General features: G+C 39.9%; 1 protein-coding gene across 2 annotated transcripts in view; it reads right to left on the minus strand.

Annotated features, from left to right (window-relative positions):
• Window positions 1-1,697: 1,697 nt before the first annotated feature.
• LOC134812609 (glycine betaine transporter 1-like) overlaps window positions 1,698-22,920 on the minus strand; it is a 97,635-nt gene continuing 76,412 nt past the window's right edge. The window contains exons 2-14 of one of the 2 annotated variants that reach the window (XM_063820095.1): window positions 22,066-22,127; window positions 6,835-7,062; window positions 6,457-6,591; window positions 5,919-6,341; window positions 5,578-5,767; window positions 5,305-5,423; window positions 4,982-5,137; window positions 4,615-4,760; window positions 4,187-4,419; window positions 3,899-4,038; window positions 3,494-3,636; window positions 3,121-3,314; window positions 1,698-2,964 (exon numbers count right to left, since the gene is read on the minus strand). In XM_063820095.1, coding sequence (XP_063676165.1) covers window positions 2,553-2,964; window positions 3,121-3,314; window positions 3,494-3,636; window positions 3,899-4,038; window positions 4,187-4,419; window positions 4,615-4,760; window positions 4,982-5,137; window positions 5,305-5,423; window positions 5,578-5,767; window positions 5,919-6,341; window positions 6,457-6,591; window positions 6,835-7,062; window positions 22,066-22,102 — 2,556 coding nt within the window. In that variant the 5' untranslated portion in view covers window positions 22,103-22,127 and the 3' untranslated portion in view covers window positions 1,698-2,552. Of the gene's footprint in view, window positions 2,965-3,120; window positions 3,315-3,493; window positions 3,637-3,898; window positions 4,039-4,186; window positions 4,420-4,614; window positions 4,761-4,981; window positions 5,138-5,304; window positions 5,424-5,577; window positions 5,768-5,918; window positions 6,342-6,456; window positions 6,592-6,834; window positions 7,065-22,065; window positions 22,128-22,920 lie in introns of both variants that reach the window. The other variant, XM_063820096.1, reaches the window with a different exon arrangement.

Consider the following 22,920-nt stretch of genomic DNA (forward strand, 5'->3'; position numbering starts at 1 on the left):
CTGCGCATGAATTCTGCGCATGAATTCTGCAGTCTTTGTAGTTATAATCAAATTCAAATGGCTCAAACTTTTTTAGGTGCGCTGCTTATATAGTCACATGGTCCTTGGACCTTGTCGTTAATCATTATGGTTCCTTAAATCTTTAGGGTTGTGGAATTGGAACTGGATTTCATGCTTTCGATGGTTGACAGATGAATGATACACTATAGCAATAGACTGAGGCAGAAAGTCAAAAACGGAGGATGGTGTTGAGTGTTGGTTACTATTAGTATTATATAATGCACCCTCTTCGATGAGATGATGGGTCCGACAGCATCTGAGTCTGACAACTTATATTATATCACACTGCTAGGCTACAACTATGGGTGCGTACGAATTTACGATTCTGTAGGCAATTGATAGATCTGGGTGATCCTGGGGTTTAATGTTTGTGGTACTTTTTGTCACGGTCACAATTCACATGTCACTCGTTGTCACACGTTGCGACTTTGCTTATTTTTTGGGGCCCAGTGGAAGGGGGCACGTTATGCGGCGCGCATGTTATTGTTAATGTTTTACCAGACGACGTTAGGCTGTTACACAGCACAGCGATCCTCGGTATTATGCTATTTTATATTTATATTAAAATTTAATATATATTTATATTAATTGTATATAAAACTTGTGCCGGTGCAGTGTAGTACTAGTATGGTGAATACAGTCCCTCGACCCTATTGTTATAGTTATGCGTTCAATGCGGTTCAGGTTGTAGGTTTCTGGCCCCACAGCGTGGGCCGGCAAGATTGTGTCAACCGGTGCCTGCAAAGCTGCAAAATTCAAGTGGTTTTGTGTTTTACCTAAATATATCGGCCCAGGCCAGACGATCGAAATTAAATCATACTCGACATTACATTTACCTCATGTAAGGTGAGCCATAAAATTTGTGAAAGATTTTAACTCCCATACCAGAGCCTCCCAATTTCTACTATTGAATCTTGAAGTTGACACTTGACAGTTGACGAATCCGTAATCAAGTACAAAACTACAAATCAAGCCTTGGTTGTCGTGAACTGTTCGGCGCCTGAAGTTGAATTTCACCGTTGAAATTTTACCTTGACTTCTTCAACGTGACATTTGTAATTCTCAGGCTTGAATTTCGGGTTTAGTAATTGTCTGGTATGTGGTATGAAGTGATGGTATTGGTTAGAGTTGGGTGCATAGCTGGGAAAGTCAGAGAGTGAATTTAAGCTACGTAGTGGTTATAATTATAGTACTTGTAGTTATGTAGGGCGTGGGTGAATATTTAAAATTGGATCACAGTATCTATAATATAAAAATTCCTAATTCCACATTGCTCAAACAAATTTGATTTCAAGTGGGTCGCGGCTGTAAAAATAAAATCATTAAAAAACTACGACTCTCAGCTGCTTGGCCCCGCTAAAAGGTTGCAATACCAAATACTATAATATTAGACCTACAAAGAGTGAAGTAGAAATCAAACCACTGGAACTTTTACTTTACCTAGCTTGCTAGTCTATTGCTCGCTCCTCCCAGTCTCAATGCGAGAATGGAGAAGCTCGAAAAGAGCGCCGCGCATTGCACGCCAGTGACCAGACCCATGGGAGTGGGACTGGTCACTGGAGTGCCAGGTAAACTTTTACTATACATTTTTGTTTCTGTTATGCTTTCAATAGTGTTCATAACAAGTAATTACTCTATTTAAAAGAAGCTGTAATTCGATCTTAATTCATTCAGTCCATAAACAATACTAATTCATTCATTCTATATAAACATTCCATTCATCATACTCCTACTATAAATCAGTTTCTAAGATTCAAGCCTTAAAGTTAACATTGCAATTATACAATCACTTAATAATATAATTGTGAGCAATAAATGTGGATCACACGGTTGATATACAATTTGTGCTGCTGAATCCAGAGCAAGTTGTCTTATCGACTGATATGCTTACTAAAATTAACATCCTAGATGGTATTGGTTTCAATAGAATGCGTTTAACTGTAGCTGTAATACCATTAGAAAAATGTTGTCTACCATAAATTTAGTCAAAATTTAGACTTAAATTGTTGTAAACCAAATTTATTGAGACAACATTTTTCGGCGACTAATTTGAAAGCAGACCAAAATTTCAGTAGAGCATGTATAACATGAATATTATTGAGCTTACACTGCGCTTATAGTTATACTGCGCTTACATTGCATTGAGCTTACATGGCTTAACCAAAATGTTGGTAACTAAATTTATTGTGAACTAAATTTATTGTGAACTAAATTTATTGTGAACCAAATTTATTTGCCTTAAGGTTCAGATTATTATCAGGGGTTGAAACAATTATTAATATTATTATCATCAATATATCATTAAAAATATTACGAACGTTCATAAGTGGACAGTTATCTCATCAAATTCGTGACTGCCATAAAAAAGAAAGATAAATCTTATCGGAGGGTAAAGGTCATTCGTATCATCTTACATTCCACTTAATCTCTCTCTCCGGACTCCAATTATAGGAAGTACATCGAAGAGAAGTTGAACTTTATCTCGATATACTCTAAGCATAGGTCTCGTGATTTTTGTTATGCATCACGTCCGAGTAGCCAGGTTCCTTGGAAGCGCTGTCCGGCATGAGGGGAGCCAGCCCGTTCTTATCACTTACTGTCTCCAGCTGAATCAGTACACATGGGTACACGAACATTGCTGCGAAGAAATCCTCGATGGGGTTTCCATTGATGCCATAATGGCTGCGAATGTTGGCTCTTGCAACAGTGAGGAGAGTAACAAATCCTAGATAGAACACCCATGCTAAAGCGTATATTCCTTCGAGCTTCAACGATTTGTCGAATTGGTACACAATCTCCGCTATTATGAGAGCGATCCAGGCTACCCAACATACTGCTGCCATAATGGCAGGTCCAAGGGCGCTCTTCTTGTGGGCTTTGAGGACATCGTACAAGGTCATTGGTCTGAAAATTAAGTTTGGTTAGGACTTAGGATTTCATTTAAATTTTTGTAGTCGATCTGTCGATGGTAATTTGTATTCAATAAGGTTATAGTAAGTTCCTTTTTGATATCTGCTAGTAAAACTGACAAGTTGAAAAATATTTAATCTTAAAACTCACGCAATGAACAAGTTCTTGATGAATCCCAACCAAAGTCTGGGTCGTAATGTAGAGAAAGGATCAACTAGAGACACAGCAAAATCGGGACCGTATGGGTTGAGGTCACCGCACTCCATAGCAAGCGCTCTCCATAACGCAACGGTAACGAAACATAGGATGATCGTGTAAGGAAGACCTGCTGCAACACTAGCGGTCTGAGAGTAGGGACTGTTAATCTTTTCAGCTTTATTCGGCAGTATCCAGGAAGCCCAAACCACACGGATTAAAAGTAATGTGAGAAAAAATTCTCTATTCCAAATCACTGCTGAAATGATTTTTTTGACTCTGTTGATAAGACGGCGATCCTATTTGATAAGACGATTTGATGAATTACCTGTAGAGCCTTGAGAGCGTCAGATCCCCCAGCAACAAGCAGAGCAGTAGCAGTTGCACCCTCAACCACTGCCCAGAATACACGCTGTGGGATAGGTGGGTCCTGGTCTCCATTCGCGGACATAATGTCTATAACTAAACTACCTGCAATGGAAGAATTTAGTAAAATAATAATTCATTTTCGCTGTTGAACTTTTCAAGGACCATAGTTCTTTTTCATTTTTTAGATTTAAGCTAGAAAGTTGAAGGCCTTTCATAAAACAGGAGATTTAGACTAAGGCTTACTGTTCAAGTTTGAAGGACATTCGATTTCGAAACAACAAATCTTTAGGACAGTATGCACAATTTACTCCTCTTGGCCTTATCAGACCAGAAATCCTATGCTATAGTTAAAAAGTAAACGTACCTGAATCAGAACTAGTTACAAAGTAAAGAATGATGCCAGCGAGAGAAATTACGCAGAGGAAAGGTCCCATGTCACCGTAGGTGGACACCGTTGCAAACCACATCTCCTCACTTGCCATACACGACAGCCTAGCGTGACTCCTGTTCGAATGTTTTGATTGTCAGAGCTAACTATAACTCAGATCATAATGACAATGAAAGGGTACTTGGGAATGTACCAGTCAATTTTCCCATTCATGCATAAATTTAACAATAAGTTGAATTTGACTAAAATTGTTATTGAACTTACTTGTCGTCTCTTGATTTGTACTTTCCGAGCCATCTCTCGTTATCGTTAACGTAACCCACCACTTCAATGACTGTAGCCGAACTTGTTTCATGAGAATCTATGAATGTCTTCATCAATTTCCACTCACAATCTCCACACGCTATAGACGCATCTTCTGTTCCTTTACATAACTTCAAATTACTTTTTGATAACTGTACTCCGTTTAAGTTCATGTCCCACCCAGCATCTGTAAACTGAAAGAGTCGTACATTTAACACCTGATGCTCTGACCGACAAACACATGCTTTAATAAACACGTGTTAATGTAAGTTAATTCTTGTATAGTCAACAGTAAAACCAGATGCTGTAATCGTTATGTGACGAATGTTCCCTCATGAAATATGCACCTTTCGTCCAGGTGTATTGAGTAGTATTAACCGATAACTTACATTAGCACTATTCCACGCCAAAACAGTGCTATTAAATTTAGGGCAGCAAAGTCCCTCTGCTGCTGCTAGCCGCTCTGTCTTGATGGCTGCTCCCCCGAATATGGTCAGCCACATGAAGGTGTAAATCATGGGAGCGGTCAGTGTTCCTGTGCAGCAGTATTGTTAGGGATATTGTTATTATTCTTACCGCTCTACCACTTTCTCCCAGGAAGTAGGAAATCGGTGATCAACCGCTTACTTACTAGGGTCGATCAAGTTCCATGAATTCATCATAATTTTGTTGAATATCATATTCAAAATATGCGAATGCCATTTAATTTAAGTACCTGATCAGGGCACTCATTAAGTAAGATAAAGGCCGACGTACCGTTGATGAATTGTCTGATCGTCCTGCCCCGAGATATTTTAGCAATGAACATTCCAACGAATGGTGACCATGAGATCCACCATCCCCAGTAGAAGATAGTCCAACCGTCCATCCATCCTTCAGGTCCATCACCCTCTCCGTCAGCATACACTCTACCTGCCAATATTCCATGTTAAAATTTTGTCGTGTTTATGTGCTATTTTCTTAGAACTCCTTTTTCGCTCCTCTAAATACTTTTTATAGTAAAACAGCAAATCTTACTCTGTGTTTCAGTTCGGCTACAAAATATGTCGACAATGTTCTCAAACCAACTAAGACTGTACCTCTATCAGCAGCACCAAACGATTTGGTGCTCAGTTCAAATGCATCACAGTGGAAGCCTAGCTGCATTATCCATTGAATGTAGAATCCAATACTTTGACAATACAAGTTTAGTATGTACCTGGGAGAATTATTCGTATAAAAACATTGATGTTTACATTAAAATTATTCGTTAAACCTGTCGTCCAAACGTCATGATGATATAAAATGTTTTAATTCAAAATGGTGACTGTAAATATCAATCATAAATATGAAATGAACCTAATTTCGCATACCATGTATCCTCAAGGAAGAGCACCAACAACATGATGACCATGCCAATACCAAAGCAGATCTCCGAGAGTCGTCTGATACCCACTCCTACTCCAGTAATGACGGACGTGGTTGCCACGAGAGTGATCGCCCAAATGATGATGACCTGGTTTTGAGTGTTCACCTCAATGTCCTCATTCAGGAAGTTCAATCCTAGGATATAACAGTGTTGGTTATTCGTATTTTTTTGCTATCTTTTCAAATTAGATTATCATTTTAGCTCTTAAAGTGAGTTGATTGAAAACATCTTACTGCCAGCAATTTTAAATATAATTTAAATTATTCGTTGAGAAAGAATACTGACCTTTGTTGACCTGCATAGTGCCGAGCCCCAAAGATGTGCACACTCCGAAAAGGGTGGTCAGGATAGAGAAAATATCAATAATATCACCCATCCACCCGTAAATTCTATCACCAATCAGTGGGTAAAAACACGACTTCATCGTCATCGGCATTCCCTTTCTGAAAGTCAGGAATCCTAGAATAATTCCAATCATGACATACACGATCCAGCCGTGGATACCCCAATGGAAGAATGTGACATTCATGGCCCACTGCGCCACCTCGTTGTCCGGCATGTATTTATCGCTGGTGTAACGGTTGGGTCCGATATAATGCCAAAGAGGTTCTGCTACTCCAAAGAAGAAGAGACCGACACCAACTCCGCAAGCAAACAACATAGCAAACCACGTGCCGTCGTTGTACTCTGGTTTCTCGTCGTCTTGTCCTGAATAGACAGTTGTTAAAGGTATTTAAATTATTGCTTACTGTGTTGATGACAGAATATATTGGGTCACAGCATTCAATGCCACAAACAATATGTAATATAGAATTGAGCTTACCTAGCTTAAGTTGCCCATACTTGCTGAAGTATATGGCAATGATAACCACCGCCCAAACATCCTGAGAGCCAACATAGAGCCAAGTAAAGGTACGGGTGATCCAGGTCTTAGCTGATCCGAACGAATCCAGGGCATCTGAGGAGATATTTGATTTTTTAATAATAATTTATTAATAGATCTCTGTTTATTTCGAATCAGCAGTTTCTATTGAAAGTAGAACCCGTCACCAAACTTTCGTGAAAGTTTCGGAACGGAACCTTTCACAAATGAAAAACGCTCAGTCAAATAAAACCCCTTGGGATCCCCTCAATTCCATAATTGCAAAATGTCTCGCAAAATTCATACTAGTTAATTAAATTCCGAAATTGAAATACTTACGATCTCGTTCTAAGATACACCACAGAATAAAAGCGATGATAACAAGAATGCTAGAAATGGTAACAATAGGATTTAACTTCAGTTTAATAGGTCCGCATTCAGCCTTAAACCACACACTCTTATCCTTGATTTTAGCTCCTTTCCATGTTGGTCGGGGTGGTGGGTCCACTGACGGCTCCGTTATCTCATACGGAGGAGCCTCTTTCCCTGCCATCGCACTAGAATCAGCTGGCGGAATGGAGGTGTTATCAAACTTTGTTGGATGTGGTTTTACTTGCATTAAATGGCGCTTTTCTGAACAAACGAATGCGAATACAAAAATTGAAATAGGAGTATGCGTGTGATGCGTATAACTATAAGATCGGTGAGGCGTAGCACCGCCGGTGTGATTGGACCAATTATTGATTGGTTGTATCGTAAATTTCGCATGGAGGGCTTTTTCAGCCAATAATGTTTTCGCATGCAAAACGTTGTAAGGATAAATTCAGTCAGGAGAATTCAACATGTAATCCTGTATCAGTATCATATCAACGATCAAGTCCGGTCAAATCAAAAACATTTGATTACTCATTACTTGTATAATAGTCATGCGTTACATTAGCTGACGATGTATTGGGGTTGTGAGCAAAGTTGGTTCGTGCGCACTTTACGCACTTTTAAAACACAACGCAACTTACGCACGAAACAACTTAAAGTCACGCACTTTCAGTACCTTTAGGTACGTTTTACCAAACAAACTTATACAGTACACTGCACATATAGGTACTATTGGCCAGAACAACACTAGCTACTACTACTACTACTACTACTACTACTACTACTACTAATAACAAGCATTTAATCCAGGAACTGCTATGAAAGCTCTGAACTGTTTTTTGTAAAAATGGAACTATATAGTTGTGGGTTTATATCTTGTTCTAGACAACAAACTACAAAATACAATAAACAAACGAGAATTTAGCACTGATGAGTGAACGAAAGACGTGATGTGAAGCCCAGATTTCCGGGTCTTTATTTGATACCCATTAGCGGTAACGGCACTGCATTGTTTATTTAAGGTGGGATTTTCGAACATGAGCCAATGTTTGTACAAGAACATATGTTTGCACAAGAAAGAATATTTGTCTGAGATCTTAATCGTGCACGTTAACGATCGCTAACGATATCTACTAATGCTATGGCTGCTAACGATAACCGGGTAGTTAGCTGAAACCTAAGAGTAAGACTGGTAAAGCCACTGTATTAACCATCAATCTGAAAAATTAAGAATAAAATCCAATTTGTAGTTGTTGATAGGTCATATGCGGTTCGGTTAAGGCACACAAAGGCTCTGAAATTATAATATGAATTACAATATAAAATATACATTATACAAACGGCTCCGAAATTATATTCTAAATCTCAAGATACAAAAAAATGAAAGGTAAACATTTCACCCAGGCCTCTTTAACCAGGGTTAAGTCTTCTAATTTATAGGGTTAAACCTACAGCTACCTCGCACCAGATCACCCGTCCATACATCAGTTCAGGTATTGTGGCACGTTTATCTCACCTTTGTTACCAGCCTTAATCCTGTTTGCAAATGATCCAGAATGGGACATTCCTTATTCCATCGGATCTATTCGTAGCCTTGATATGATTAGCTATATTATATAGTTCACGTTTAAGACGTGAAGCTGCAAAAGCTCACCTTGCACTTGCACTGTGCTTTCAGTTTGTACGTGGCTGATTTAACTCCCACCACCATTTTTAAACCATCTAACTGCTAAATGAAACTTGCTTTATGAAAATAAAATGTCAGAAAGATTTAAAATCAAAGGACCACATCACATATGGGAACATTGGAAGGTTTAAGCATTGACTCTACGAGACTTGCGTGTTGAAGACAAGCTAAGTGTACGGATATAAGCTGTTTGCTTGACAGTTGACAACACTGTAGTGGCAAAACAGTAGTGTCCTAAAGTTAACCTATATCTCCTTCATTTTCTATTTAAAAAGTCAGATTTAACATCTTGTTGTTACTTGTTAACTGCTTCAAGATTTAGAGTAAAAGAAGTTACTCTCCAGAGGATTGTTTAAAATATGTCCCTGCAAGAAAACACGCCACACACCCTTACGGCTTACATGGACAGGATCAGTAGAACTAGATACGTACTGGTGCACTTCGATTTTCTATTTTAAGATCGAGCAAAAAAATGTTCCTGTTGAATAACAATTTGGTCTAAAATTGTATTGTATTAAGCTCTGATATACTTGCACACGAATAAGTTAACAAAATGTTTTGTTATTTTGTTAAGCATGGATTAAACAAACAACTATTTAGGAAACTTAAGGCCCTGTTTTGGTGTATGCCCCCTTATAGGGCCTGTTCATATAAGAAATGTTTCACAGGTTTATTAATATTAATAAAACCAGTAATCGACCGGGATTCCCGGCGCCGTGAAATCCCGGCGCCGGGGGAGCTATTTCTTCCCGGCCCCGGCCGATTTTCAATTTTTGCCGGGAATTTGGCCGGGAATTTTTGATCGAAATCGGCCTAAAACTTTCATATAAATCTTAAAATGGGTTTTCAATTTTGAAAGGATGATGTCCAGAGTGCCAACTTTTATTTACTATTTCAGCTGAACAAAATTATTTTACCAAAATATATATGAAATCTAATTACCTTCTAAACTGTTCAATTGATACGAACATTATATTGCCATGTTAAAATAAGTTCAGATCCTAAGTCCTGAAAAGTTCTAACTTGGCCGTGGATTTATTAAATTCACGGCCCCGGCCCCGGCCAAATTCCAGAACGGCCAATTCCCGGCCCCGGCAAAATTTGGACATTCCCGGCCCCGGCCCCGGCCCCGGCCAAATCCTACCCCCGGTCGTTTACTGAATAAAACTAAAAGCAACATGATCTTGCGATGTTGCAGAATTGTAAGAACCCCGTTTCATTTCAATTTTACCGAAGAAGAAAAAGTTATTCATTCGGAATTTACACTAGCACCGAACTTAAACTAACACAATGAACATTGTTTGATGAGAGTCCTGTCTGGGTCTCTTACAGTAGTCAGTATATGGTACGTTATCATTTAATTTGAGATTCAATCAGCCTCAACTCTATATATTATATATATATACTCGACTCTATCGTTCTGAAGCAGCTCCCCAATGGCCAATATATGGTATAATAAAGTCTTGGAAGGGGAAGGTATGTCATTTCATCATCTCTATTTTTGGAACATTTTAAAGCAGGTTTATCTTGCTTTTTCGGTGGGAAAACGTAAAGATGGACATATCAAGCTTGTTTAATGTACAAAATACAAGTAATCAGGGTTGATTAAGAAATACAAGCTGTGCATGTCGCGTCTAACATTTCAAACCATAACAATCAATAAAATGTGTACAAATAATGTCAAGGGGACATTAGTGGATGAACCGTGTAATAATCGGCCTGTCAAATTTAGAAGTTTTAATATCTGACACAGTTAGTGGACTAAATTTGGCATGTGTCACGAACCTGGGACCTGGCAGGCTCAAAGATCTCGAATAATGACGGGAACTCTAAATTAATATCTCGGAGAGCACATGAATATTTGCAAGGATCTTACGTTTCGCTATCCCTTAAATACAATATCGGTGTAAAAGCAAATTGTGAAATAACGATACAGTAATTGGCCTACATTACCAGCCACAAACAACAATTAACCACAAGCCTGTCTGAGTGCTGGACATTATAATAATGTTAGATATATCTAATGACAAAGCCATGCTCCCGCATGCATCACTTTAAGTTACATGTCACGTTACTAAAATGGCTCCACTTTTCATCGCCTTATATTGGAATCCGGCTCGGAACTCAGGCCCGAGTACACCCGCGAGTGCAACCACCAATTTGCGGCTTTTGTTAAACCTTGCTAGGAGGGCATGGTGGTTTATTGTGACACGTAATAAAGGGGATAAGGAGAGATACCTTGCTCTTGTGATGTAATTTATACAGCAATCTTTACAGTACAGCACTGTGCAAGTTTAACATCAATAGTCAACACCCTAAGTAAATTTTGCTAGTTGCAATTTTAAAATCTAAATTTATATGGGCATTGGACAGGTAATTCAATATTCACTAGTCCATATTTTTTGTTAAAATTCTAGTTAGCCAACTAGGTCAGCAAAGAGTATTTATAGCAGAATAAAGTATAAACGCGGCTCACTTCACTTACACTTACAGAAGCGGATCTTACTATGGATTCACGGCTTTTTTGCCCTCTAATTTTTATCTCATAATGTTTTAACCGTGACAATTAAAACCTTTAGTAGAATCCTAGAGTTCCTGATATGCAAACCCTTAACTTGAAACCCTATTTCAAACTGCACCAGGGGTACAATTTTGAACTTTGAAGGTTAAGAAATTTTCATTATGCTTTTTGTTATTACATTTTCAGCTTAAAACTATACAAAAATTGAATTCAAAACTAGATTCAATACAAAATTAGATTCAATACAACATAATGACGAAAAAATTAAATATAACATCAGATGTCTTGGGTTAAACTAAAGGGACCAGTAGCTCTATTCATATAACAAGGGGTCTTTCACATATCAAGTAATCATACGAGGGGGGGTGGGTTTCCAAATGATTACGCTAGTGTAATTTTGACACAATAGCTATGTGTAAAACTGATTACGGAGGGGGGTTAAAAATTGTTCAAAAAGTGATTACGTAATATGTGAACGACCCCTAAACTTAAAGATCACATTGGGCTGAAATGGCGGAATAGGCAAAATGTCTCGTTGCACATGGTGACATGGTATCCGACTAAATTTAGATGTTGAACAGCAAACGGCAAATGTTGTGCGAAAAACGTCCAGAAGTCTTATTACTTATAGTAATAGTTAAGGTTGAGACAATGCAACCTTTTCGAATTCAACAATTGGAACGTTGAGTGTGGAATGTTGAGTGTGGAATATTGAATGCTTTTAATAAAAACAATTCGTTACGGTTGAATTCTCATCCAACGATATCATTACAGCAGACGGTGCCCTTGGTCATTGATACTCCGAAACAGACGATAATAATTAGCTTGTTCTACTATTAATAGCACAATAATAATATTTAATTCAATGGAATTGATAGTGCACTACTAACTGTATACTAAGACATTATTAAGCTTAAATTCTAATCCACAAGTTGTAAAAAGCGAGGATATAAACTATAAAGACCACACTGGCCTATAACTGCTGTCTTCAACCTGAACACATGCTTGAACTTCAAGCTGTATAATCGTTTCTTCAAGCAGCTATTCAGTTATGTAAACAAGTGGCTTGTATCTGATAGCAACTGATAGCTTTTTTAAGGGATAAAGTAAACATCTGATCGGGGAAATTGCGCTGCAAACTAAAACAGTAGTTCGCGTGTAGCATTCTGTAGAGGAGCAAAACATTTCGAGCTATGTCTTACTAGTATTTGGCTAAATCTGGAGGTACGGCTTCAATCTGATAAATAACTGAGAGTTTAAAATTATTTGTCCTTAGTCAATCGAGCCGTCGAGGGCCCAACACTGCTAAGGCAAATTGAGACATCGAATACATGACACCTGACTTATTAAATCATACAAAAGCATCAAAGATACCCTACCTACTTAACGAAACTGTAGTAATACTACTTTAGGTTTACGTTCCAAAGCTGTTGTATTAACAAAATAAGAAATCTCTACTATGGCATTATCAAGATTTTCATTTCTCAGACTTCAATGTCACATTGGCCTTTTCTTACTTAACTTAGCTTTTCTCAGAATCCATGAGCACAAAAATTAAAAATTAAAAAAGAGAAATACGACATGAGACTTGAACCACAAGTACTACGAAAGATCTGCATTCTGCAAGAAATGAAAATGATAAACAGGATTAAACTAGTCTAAGTGTTGTAACAACAATCGTAATGTCAGACTGAAAGAATAAATAAATTACTAGAAGCCAGAAGGAATTATAACGTTATATAATAACCAAAGCGACCTTGAATCATCACAACTAGCTCAAATATGCCTGGAGTGTGTAAACTTTAAAAGATAGGTACTAGACTGGCTTTTAGTCAATTAGATGTTTTCACTTAACCCCTGTCGCACTCCTGCAAAATAATCCAATGTTGATGATATCGATACTATTACTATACATCACACCTGACAAAAAGGCTTTGATGGGTCTTATTATAGGTTTCATGTCTAAAAAAATCAATATCTACAGTGTTTACTCAATCAAAAAGCTATAATCAGACGGAGCGAATCATTTCTATTAAAACAAACGAACAAAGTTGTTATTGATGATCACATATCTATCCTAGTATTCCAGGCGCTCCTGAGGTCGTTATACTTATAAGTTATATCTACATTTGATCGTCTCCATATTATTATGTCCATCAACCATACATTCCTCTAATCTAATTGCAGAACTGCCTTATATGTATCCCTAATGATCTGTCAACTATGACGCGGAGATTAATTTAGTTCATTTTTCACCGAGAATAGAATAAACATCGCTGGATCCTGTTCACAGCAAATCAGAGCCCCATTGCATGACAAGTTCAATGTTTTATGCCTGAGTCTTGGACCCTTCATGACTATTCCTCCACCGAAGTTTGTCGTTGCCTTCGAAATATTTTTTGTCAAAAGTGATCAAACTGCATGAAACGTAAAGATTGAACAAGAATTTCGCCGCGGTTAAACCACGCACGATCAATTTTCCCTACGATATACTTGTAGTACTAGTTGTAGCATTAATTCTTTCGAGTGAAAAGTTTGACTGAAAAAAAAGGGGTCCTATAAACATTTTAGAGTAAAGCACTGTTTACAGAAGTCGCCTCACAGGTAGTTAAAGCTTCCATACCAAAACATTTTTAGCAGAGAGTATATGCCTAAACTTCCTATCTATCACATCCTAAAGCGATTTTAGCAGCAGAGGTCGGTAGCCAGAGCTACAGAGACAAAAAGGCAATCCTGTATTATAGCACTTACGAAAATGACCCAGAAGGAACTGCTGGTGAGCCACATAAACGGCACCCTACCGAGATCCCTGATGATCCGTTTTGGCTGTACTCTCGGTTATATTTCTAGGGTAGTCACATGACTAAATGTTTGTTGTCTGATAGGTGTCAAAGCCCCTAGGATTAGACATAACACCCAAAAATGGGAAGTCGTGAGCAAATTCGAAAATATGTATAATCTTGACTCAACGCTATATTTTGCTATCGTCGAAAAGAAGTATTTCGGTCTGACTGGTGTCCATACGTCAAAAAGTAGGGAATTTTATGCTTAAGACGAGGGTTCAACACCAATCAGCGTAGCTAAAACCAGTAAGAAGATATTTGAGCTCAAAACCGCCTGAGGGGTAAAATTTTACCGTGTGAAAGATCTAGGCTAGGTCAAACTATCGGCTTTAGCATGGTCTATAATGGTACCACGTAAAAATCAAAGTGCTTGGAGCCTTGCCTGGTGTTGCTCCTACAAGAAAATATCCCCAAAGGGTGGAAGATGATTCGTTAGTATGTGGCTATAAGATCGTATTTTTCTGCGAAAACCACATCTGTACTTGCAGCCTATAGGATTAATTTCGTCCCAAAAGTGATCGACCAAAGTAAATTTTGACAATCTCAACCCATAGAGGACCTCTTTAGAGTCCTGGCAACACATGTACAATGTACATTGTACATGCCCAGAATATGGCTAGTAAGCATACATGGGCCCTAGGGCACAAAAGAAGAGACTGCGCCAACACGATTTTAGGCCCAACTGTACAGACGGATTTTTGAGCTTGAAGAAAGAAGCCCTCCTGAACCAATCAAATAGGCTCATGGGCGCTTGTCATTGACCATACTTGTTCAAAATTGGTTTGAACCAAAAATAGTTTTATCGACACTAAAAAGACCCTTGAAAAAAGTCCAATTTTTTAGTCATCACCCGTTATGAATATGTAATGAACAAAAGTAGTTTCAAGAAAAACTTTGAAAACATTTCGAACCATGGAAAACAATTGGTTTCCAGGAATCCACTTTCACTGGCATTTCTTAACCCACTCGTCTGCTGACATAACATTGCTAGCCAAAAATGTCCCTAAAACTTGACCACTAGACATAAAGTTGACCACTAGACATAAAGTTGAACATTTAATTATAGACATCCCAATCAATGTCTGGAAAACTGCAAACATTCATATGACGATGAGTTGCCCTGCTTAAGGAATTGTACGAGAAGATGAACAAAGGCAAAGATGAGGAAATAACATAATACGTATGTGATGTCAAATGTGTTAGGCATAAGGTTAGTTAGCAGTTAACTAACCTTAATTGACCACACAGGGAGGTTTTATTTATTACAAATGTGATTATCTTAACTCCACTGATTCATTCCGATCATTTTGAGCCAATACATAATTTTTAAATTTTTGCTTATTAGCTAATTGATAATTATCCAATTAACTGATCTGATGTAAAAATTATCTTTACAAAAGTTTTTCTTACTGATAAGATGAACACCCTCGATTAATCTGCAACCTTTTACGATGTTCACAACTAAAGATATTCGACAAACAAGAAAGGTGATAAAAAGTGGTAAAGGTGGCGAAAAGTGGCCTTGAGACACGTAGACAAGTTTCGAAAAGTTGGTCAGCCATAAAGGGCACCTATGGGACTCAAAAACGTCAAAAATCCTTTGAAAGCTTTTTGTGTCGGTAGATCGATTCTTTCAGACGGATCTGTCTGTATACTATTACCATTTTTTACGACAGTTAATTTGATATTATCTTTTTAGCATGATTTAGTATTTTTTGATTTTATGAGACCCGTGTTTTGTTTTTAAGTTTCTGCTCCGATGAGGAGTAAAATTATTCATTGTACCAAAAACCATGAGAGCTCCTCAACAAAGTGAATAATGTTTTTAGCAAGATTTCAAAACTTTAAACTTGGACCGAAAACATCTAATAAGTCATAAGTCAACAAAGACTTTGCACTGTGACTGTGAGCGTGGTGGATTTATTTGCACGATAGTCCGTACTACGTAGTCTTGAACCATTAAACGTTCTCATAGTTTATAATTGTATGAAGATTACAATAAACGGTAAATTAGCTAAATTAGCTACAATATGATCCGAAATTCGGACAGATGTCGCCAAAAACGACTCCTGTCCGACAGCGACATCTCTCCGAAATCCCTAATTCAGCTTTCGGACAGATGTCGCTGTCGGACAGATGTCGCCCAATCGTAGGTACTCTAAACACTAAACTTCAAATAGAAAATTGAATAAAAAACAGAAATTCAGAACTTCAGTAATTAGTCTAATTAGACAAAGCGTAAATTAATCTGTGTTTTGTGCAACTACAAAGAATTAGTTGCACAACGTTCGATGTTCCATAATTAAATCAATATGCCATACCTCTGATCGCAAAAGCTCACTATAGTTTATTTATTGATACACGTTGTAACCCCTTTTCTACCCTCAACTCCACGTCATTGATATGAAAGTATCTGGATTCTGGATATGTAATTAGATTAAATTCTATACCCCGTAGCTTGCTGCTTGAGACTGAGTCTCTGAGGAATGTGTACAAAGTCCAAGTTGGAATGCAAAAGTATGTCATGTGAACAGCTTAATCAAGAACGGTAAGGGACATTGGACAAGGGTCACGGGCCTGGTTTTTTCGGTATATTTTCGGCACAACTCTGACGAAGCCCAACAGCTTAAGTTTTTTAAATGGACCGGTGGTAAGTGGTTTAATTGATGATTTTGTGACCCAAATGTGATACTAGAGTGCCTCACGCATGGGCTACATCACCGGGGGGGGGGGGGGGCAGGGGGGCAGCTGCCCCCCCTGGGATTTGGGGGACAAGTTTACAAAAACATGAAAATGTATGTATAGTAAAGTGTAGTACTAATGTGTAGTTAAAAGAGATTGTGAAGTATGTACTGTGAACTGTCAATAAATTCGGACTACTTACATTAATTGGTTTTTCTTTTAGTTGCTGCTAACGTAAATTCGTGTCCCTCAAGTACTGGAAAATGCGTCAAAATTGTCTAATTTCCTTAAAAATTTTCCAAGGGGGCTTCGCCTCCCTATCCCCCCCCCCCCCCCCCGACAAGGGGCTCCGCCCCTTGACCCCACTGGGGGCTGCGCCCCCAGACCCCTGCTATTGGGGGGGGCTTCGCCCCCCTACCCCCCCACCAGGGGCTCCGCCTCTGGACCCCGCAGGGGGCTTCGCCCCCTTGCCCCCCCTGGGTTGAAGACGTGATGTAGCCCCTGTCACGTACTCTACTAGAGTGCCTCACGTACTCTCTCTCTCTCTCTCTCTCTCTCTCTCTCTCTCTCTCTCTCTCTCTCTCTCTCTCTCTCTCTCTCTCTCCCTCCCTCCCTCCCTCCCTCCCTCCCTCCCTCCCTCCCTCCCTCCCTCCCTCCCTCCCTCCCTCCCTCCCTCCCTCCCTCCCTCCCTCCCTCTCTCTCTCTCTCTCTCTCTCTCTCTCTCCTCTCTCTCTCTCTCTCTCTCTCTCTCTCTCTCTCTCTCTCTCTCCTCTCTCTCTCTCTCTCTCTCTCTCTCTCTCTCTCTCTCTCTCTCTCTCTCTCTCTCTCTCTCTCTCTCTCTCTCTCCCTCCCTCCCTCCCTCCCCCCTCCCTCCCTCCCTCCCTCGCTCTCTCTCTCCCTCTCTCTCTCTCTCTCTCTCTCTCTCTCTCTCTCTCTCTCTCTCTCTCTCTCTCTCTCTCTCTCTCTCTCCTCTCTCTCTCTCTCTCTCTCTCTCTCTCTCTCTCTCTCTCTCTCTCTCTCTCTCTCTCCCTCCCTCCCTCCCTCCCTCCCCCCTCCCTCCCTCCCTCGCTCTCTCTCTCTCTCTCTCTCTCTCTCTCTCTCTCTCTCTCTCTCTCTCTCTCTCTCTCTCTCTCTCTCTCTCTCTCTCTCTCTCTCTCTCTCTCTCTCTCTCTCTCTCTCTCTCTCTCTACCTCCCTCGCTCGCTCTCTCTCTCTCTCTCTCTCTCTCTCTCTCTCTCTCTCTCTCTCTCTCTCTCTCTATCTCTCTCTCTCTCTCTCTCTCTCTCTCTCTCTCTCTCTCTCTCTCTCTCTCTCTCTCTCTCTCTCTCTCTCTCTCTCTCTCTCTCTCTCTCTCTCTCTCTCTCTCCCTCCCTCCCTCCCTCTCTCTCTCTCTCTCCCCCTGGGATTTGGGGGACAAGTTTACAAAAACATGAAAATCACAGTGCTGGCAAGCACGAGCGGTGTCTTTATTGGGGGTATACTATGTACCCCCTTTACTATTGTACCCCCTTTACTATTATACCCCCTTTACTATTATAACCCCTTTGGTACTCGTCGGAAGCCTCTTTCGTGCACGCGAAGCGTGCACTCCGGCCGGAGGCGGCGGCCGAAGGCCGCCGCCTCCGGCAGGAGTTTTTCAGGCATTAAGACTCATCGGAAGTCGTTCAGCAGATTTATTTTTAGTTCAAAACATTCTAATTTGATGTCAAAGATGACAGGAATAAAAAATAGTTATGTTGAGATTTTTAAGAAATTTGCATAAAATACTCGCCAGCACTGTTATACGAAATTCGGTAAAAAACCCAAAATCGCCATATTCAGGTGCCTTAAAAACCATGTTAAAATTGAGTTAGAGATCTGAAATTTTTCAGGGCGTCTAGACGTTGACCAAATCGACTGCAAAAAAAGTTTCAGGTTTCAGGAGCATCGGGAAATGGGTTTTCTAGAACCCCTGTTTTACGATAGATTGTCGTGACTCGTGATATATACATACATATATATATATATATATATTCAGGGATAGACGCTTTGCCAGTCATTTGTAGCCTGTATTTAAGTGTCCATAGATTCAAAAGTATAAAAGATACAGCCATTTCCGACCACAGGTCTTGCAAATAATTGTTTATACTTTAGTTTACATTGTGTAAAAAAATTATTTGACGTCATAAACACCCCTTGATGACGTCATCAAGTTAACCGTTTTTAAAACTTGATTTTTGACAAAGTATTAACTTTTAAAATTAATTAAAAGTAATTTTATTCAAAGTCTGAGGAAATTTTCATCTTAGATAATTATTCAAGCATTCTGAAAATCTACCGGAAAGTTTTTCTAGCTTGCTCCTTCATAAAGATATTCGTCATTGAAGTTTGTGCTTTTTTGAAAAATTATTTTATAAAAACGTCAATTTTGCGATTTAGTATTCTCTGGTGTTGGGCCATGCCTTGGGTTGTGAAGCTCAGTTCTGCTTCCTATAGGTATAAATTGTGTATTAGGCTAGTTTTAAAGTTGAAAATCGAAAAGTTGCACACGTGGGGACACGCCCAAATTGATACAAAATCGCTAAAATCACTGAAAATTGCTGTTTTCGTCATTTTCTGTCAACTTTAGAGTGCCGTTGTGATTACAGTTCTTCTTGAAATACTTTGAAACTTTGCATGCTTATCAAGCTATATATAAAACAATTACATGCAAAAATTTACGGCGATTCAATATTGGATGCGCACGCAACGTCCGCTCAAAGTTTGCACGTGCGAAAGGTGAGAATTTTGCTCATTCGTGATTTCCAACAAATTCTGCTTTGCCACGACAGTTTAATGTCATTATATATGAATTTAATGCCAACTTGAATGAGTATTAAGTGGCATATTCAGTCAGTGATCGACCGATATGCTTCCCTAAACACAAGGAAATGTTTTTAAAGGAAAAATTTCGAAATCGTTGAAACTTCCTCCTTATTAATGAAGATATCAGTTTATATTTTGACTTTATAAAGTACCCTGACATTATAATCAAAAAGAGATGATATTTTACCAAAACCCATAATCATGGGTAGAGTGGACCGCTGTCAGTGTCTCTCTTTCCCAAACAAAAGGAAATGATATTAATTTGATTGACCGTTCTCAAATGCAAAATGATACCGAGAATGAAATCGGTCGCTCGCTTTTCCCATTCATTCACGGCTTACGAATTGTATAATTAAGTTTCGATTGATTACATCAATCAGATGCTGTAAAAATCTCTTTGGGTTGCGTTCGGGTCGATACCTAGTATTTCGGGGTAAGGGACAAGGGTGGTAGTTATTACTTATTGAACAAGCGGAAGTTTATTGAATCTTCATTGCCGAGTACAGCTGCCTTTGGGTAGTTCTTCTTAATCTATTACAATTGTAGGTAAAATGTATGTATAGTAAAGTGTAGTACTAATGTGTAGTTAAAAGAGATTGTGAAGTATGTACTGTGAACTGTCAATAAATTCGGACTACTTACATTAATTGGTTTTTCTTTTAGTTGCTGCTAACGTAAATTCGTGTCCCTCAAGTACTGGAAAATGCGTCAAAATTGTCTAATTTCCTTAAAAATTTTCCAAGGGGCTTCGCCTCCCTATCCCCCCCCCCCCCCCCCCCCCGACAAGGGGCTCCGCCCCTTGACCCCACTGGGGGCTGCGCCCCCAGACCCCTGCTATTGGGGGGGCTTCGCCCCCCTACCCCCCCACCAGGGGCTCCGCCTCTGGACCCCGCAGGGGGCTTCGCCCCCTTGCCCCCCCTGGGTTGAAGACGTGATGTAGCCCCTGTCACGTACTCTACTAGAGTGCCTCACGTACTCCCTCCCTCCCTCCCTCCCTCCCTCCCTCCCTCCCTCCCTCTCTCTCTCTCTCTCTCTCTCTCTCTCTCTCTCTCTCTCTCTCTCTCTCTCTCTCTCTCTCTCTCTCTCTCTCTCTCTCTCTCTCTCTCTCTCTCTCTCTCTCTCTCTCTCTCTCTCTCTCTCTCTCTCCTCTCTCTCTCTCTCTCTCTCTCTCTCTCTCTCTCTCTCTCTCCCTCCCTCCCTCCCTCCCCCCTCCCTCCCTCCCTCGCTCGCTCTCTCTCTCTCTCTCTCTCTCTCTCTCTCTCTCTCTCTCTCTCTCTCTCTCCCTCCCTCCCTCCCTCCCCCCTCCCTCCCTCCCTCGCTCGCTCTCTCTCTCTCTCTCTCTCTCTCTCTCTCTCTCTCTCTCTCTCTCTCTCTCTCTCTCTCTCTCCTCTCTCTCTCTCTCTCTCTCTCTCTCTCTCTCTCTCTCTCTCTCTCTCTCTCTCTCTCTCTCTCCCTCCCTCCCTCCCTCCCTCCCTCCCTCCCTCCCTCCCTCCCTCCCTCCCTCCCTCCCTCCCTCCCTCCCTCCCTCCCTCCCTCCCTCCCTCCCTCCCTCCCTCCCTCCCTCCCTCCCTCCCTCCCTCCCTCCCTCCCTCCCTCCCTCCCTCCCTCCCTCCCTCCCTCCCTCCCTCCCTCCCTCTCCCTCTCCCTCCCTCCCTCCCTCCCTCCCTCCCTCCCTCCCTCCCTCCCTCCCTCCCTCCCTCCCTCCCTCCCTCCCTCTCTCTCTCTCTCTCTCTCTCTCTCTCTCTCTCTCTCTCTCTCTCTCTCTCTCTCTCTCTCTCTAATTTGGCAGTGGACCGCAAGTTTGCCTATCAAGTATTACTATTAGATACAACAGTGCAATGCGTGTTTTCGAATAAGCGGGATTATACTTTTGTATTTCAACTCCCGACTCCCGGCCGTAAGCACGGGTTACACTAGAAGTCTTCAATAATTGCGAATTACATAACGACATTTCTGTGGTTCTCTATACAAAACAAAATAAATAGTGAGATTAGATTAAGCGGTCCAAAAAAACACGATCGACGCCCCATCATGACAAACTCCTGAATCTCTATCTAAAGAAAACTGCCAAAACGATTGTATAACGGCCGGAATGTCATTCAGACGCTGTTTTTTACTTCCTTAATATGTTAAGATACAAGATTATTTTTAAGGATGCTATGCGTCTCGAGCACGATATAAGCAGTAAAACTTAAATAATAAAAATCCTAGAAATACGTACGGATATGAACGTTAAGTTTTCAAAAAAATCAAGGGCCAAGAACTTCTTAATCGTAATAAAACCCTACAAACAACAAAACAACCGCCGGGTAACGACAGGGTAACTAATTTAACTTGAGAATATATACTCATAATAAGGCATGAGTATCCAGTTCTCTACTAAATAATAAATGGTATTATGAAGCTATAGCTTCATCTTCAATACCATAAGTGCAGTACAGCAACTTTCAGTCGTTGCGAGAGTCTTGAGGGGGTGGGGGTTGTAAAACATAAAGGAACATACTGTTATGTCATCGCACTGGCGATGGAGACGAAATATTTATATAGCATTACTTACTAGTTATTTATTCTACAGTTATTAATTAAATCTGTAGTTGAATAATTATAATTTATACTTACGCAGAGCACTGTATGAGCCCTTTTCGTTGGACCCCATCGTTCCGTCTTCCTTGCACTTCTTCCTGAGTATTAACTGTCAAAGTGTGATTCAGTTCGTTTCGATTAAAAAATGTAGGATATTGATTACAAATACAAGGAGGTATGAAAGTTCTATACGTATTTTATCACAACTTCGAAAAAAGGTCATAATTTCCAGTATTATATAAGGTTTTCTAAATATTAAAGAACTCGAATGCTATTAAGACGGTGTATTCGCAAAAAAACAACAGACAAATCAACCCACTGGGCATGCACTTGATCTCTCAGTATCAGGGTATATCATCGTCAAAAACTTAGGATCAAATTACACGGAGCCCACAATCGACTAAACTGCAGCACACATCTTCAGATTGGAAACGGTCAAATTGGCTGCTGTAAACGCGGTTATACTTATAATTAAGATTCCAGTATCCACATGACTCTAAGCTCGAGCACACTGAATAATTTTGTGTCAGTGTGATCGTCTAGATCTCATTGTTCTGGCCCCGGGTCAGAGTGTCAATTGGAACCTTTTGCACTACCCACTACAATGTTAATCGGTACAGCTATAATGTGTTAACAAAGGCGTAGTCCAATCTCTCGTCCAATATCACATTAACATACTCGCATTATAACTAGACTGGTCAACATTGTAATCTTTGTCATCAGTGTAGTCGATGACATGATTATATTTTTTGCAATCATTGTAATCAGTCGGTATTACACTAGTAGAGCTAGAAAATGGCACGAGCGCATACGTTACATGATGAACTTTGTTCATCCTAAGGATATTCCAAAACTGTTAGGACACGCGAACATGTTATTGGAATCGATCTT

The sequence above is a fragment of the Bolinopsis microptera genome, chromosome 3 (genome assembly GCF_026151205.1).
Source record: "Bolinopsis microptera isolate Bmic1 chromosome 3, MBARI_Bmic_1.0, whole genome shotgun sequence".
Taxonomy (NCBI): Eukaryota; Metazoa; Ctenophora; class Tentaculata; order Lobata; family Bolinopsidae; genus Bolinopsis; species Bolinopsis microptera.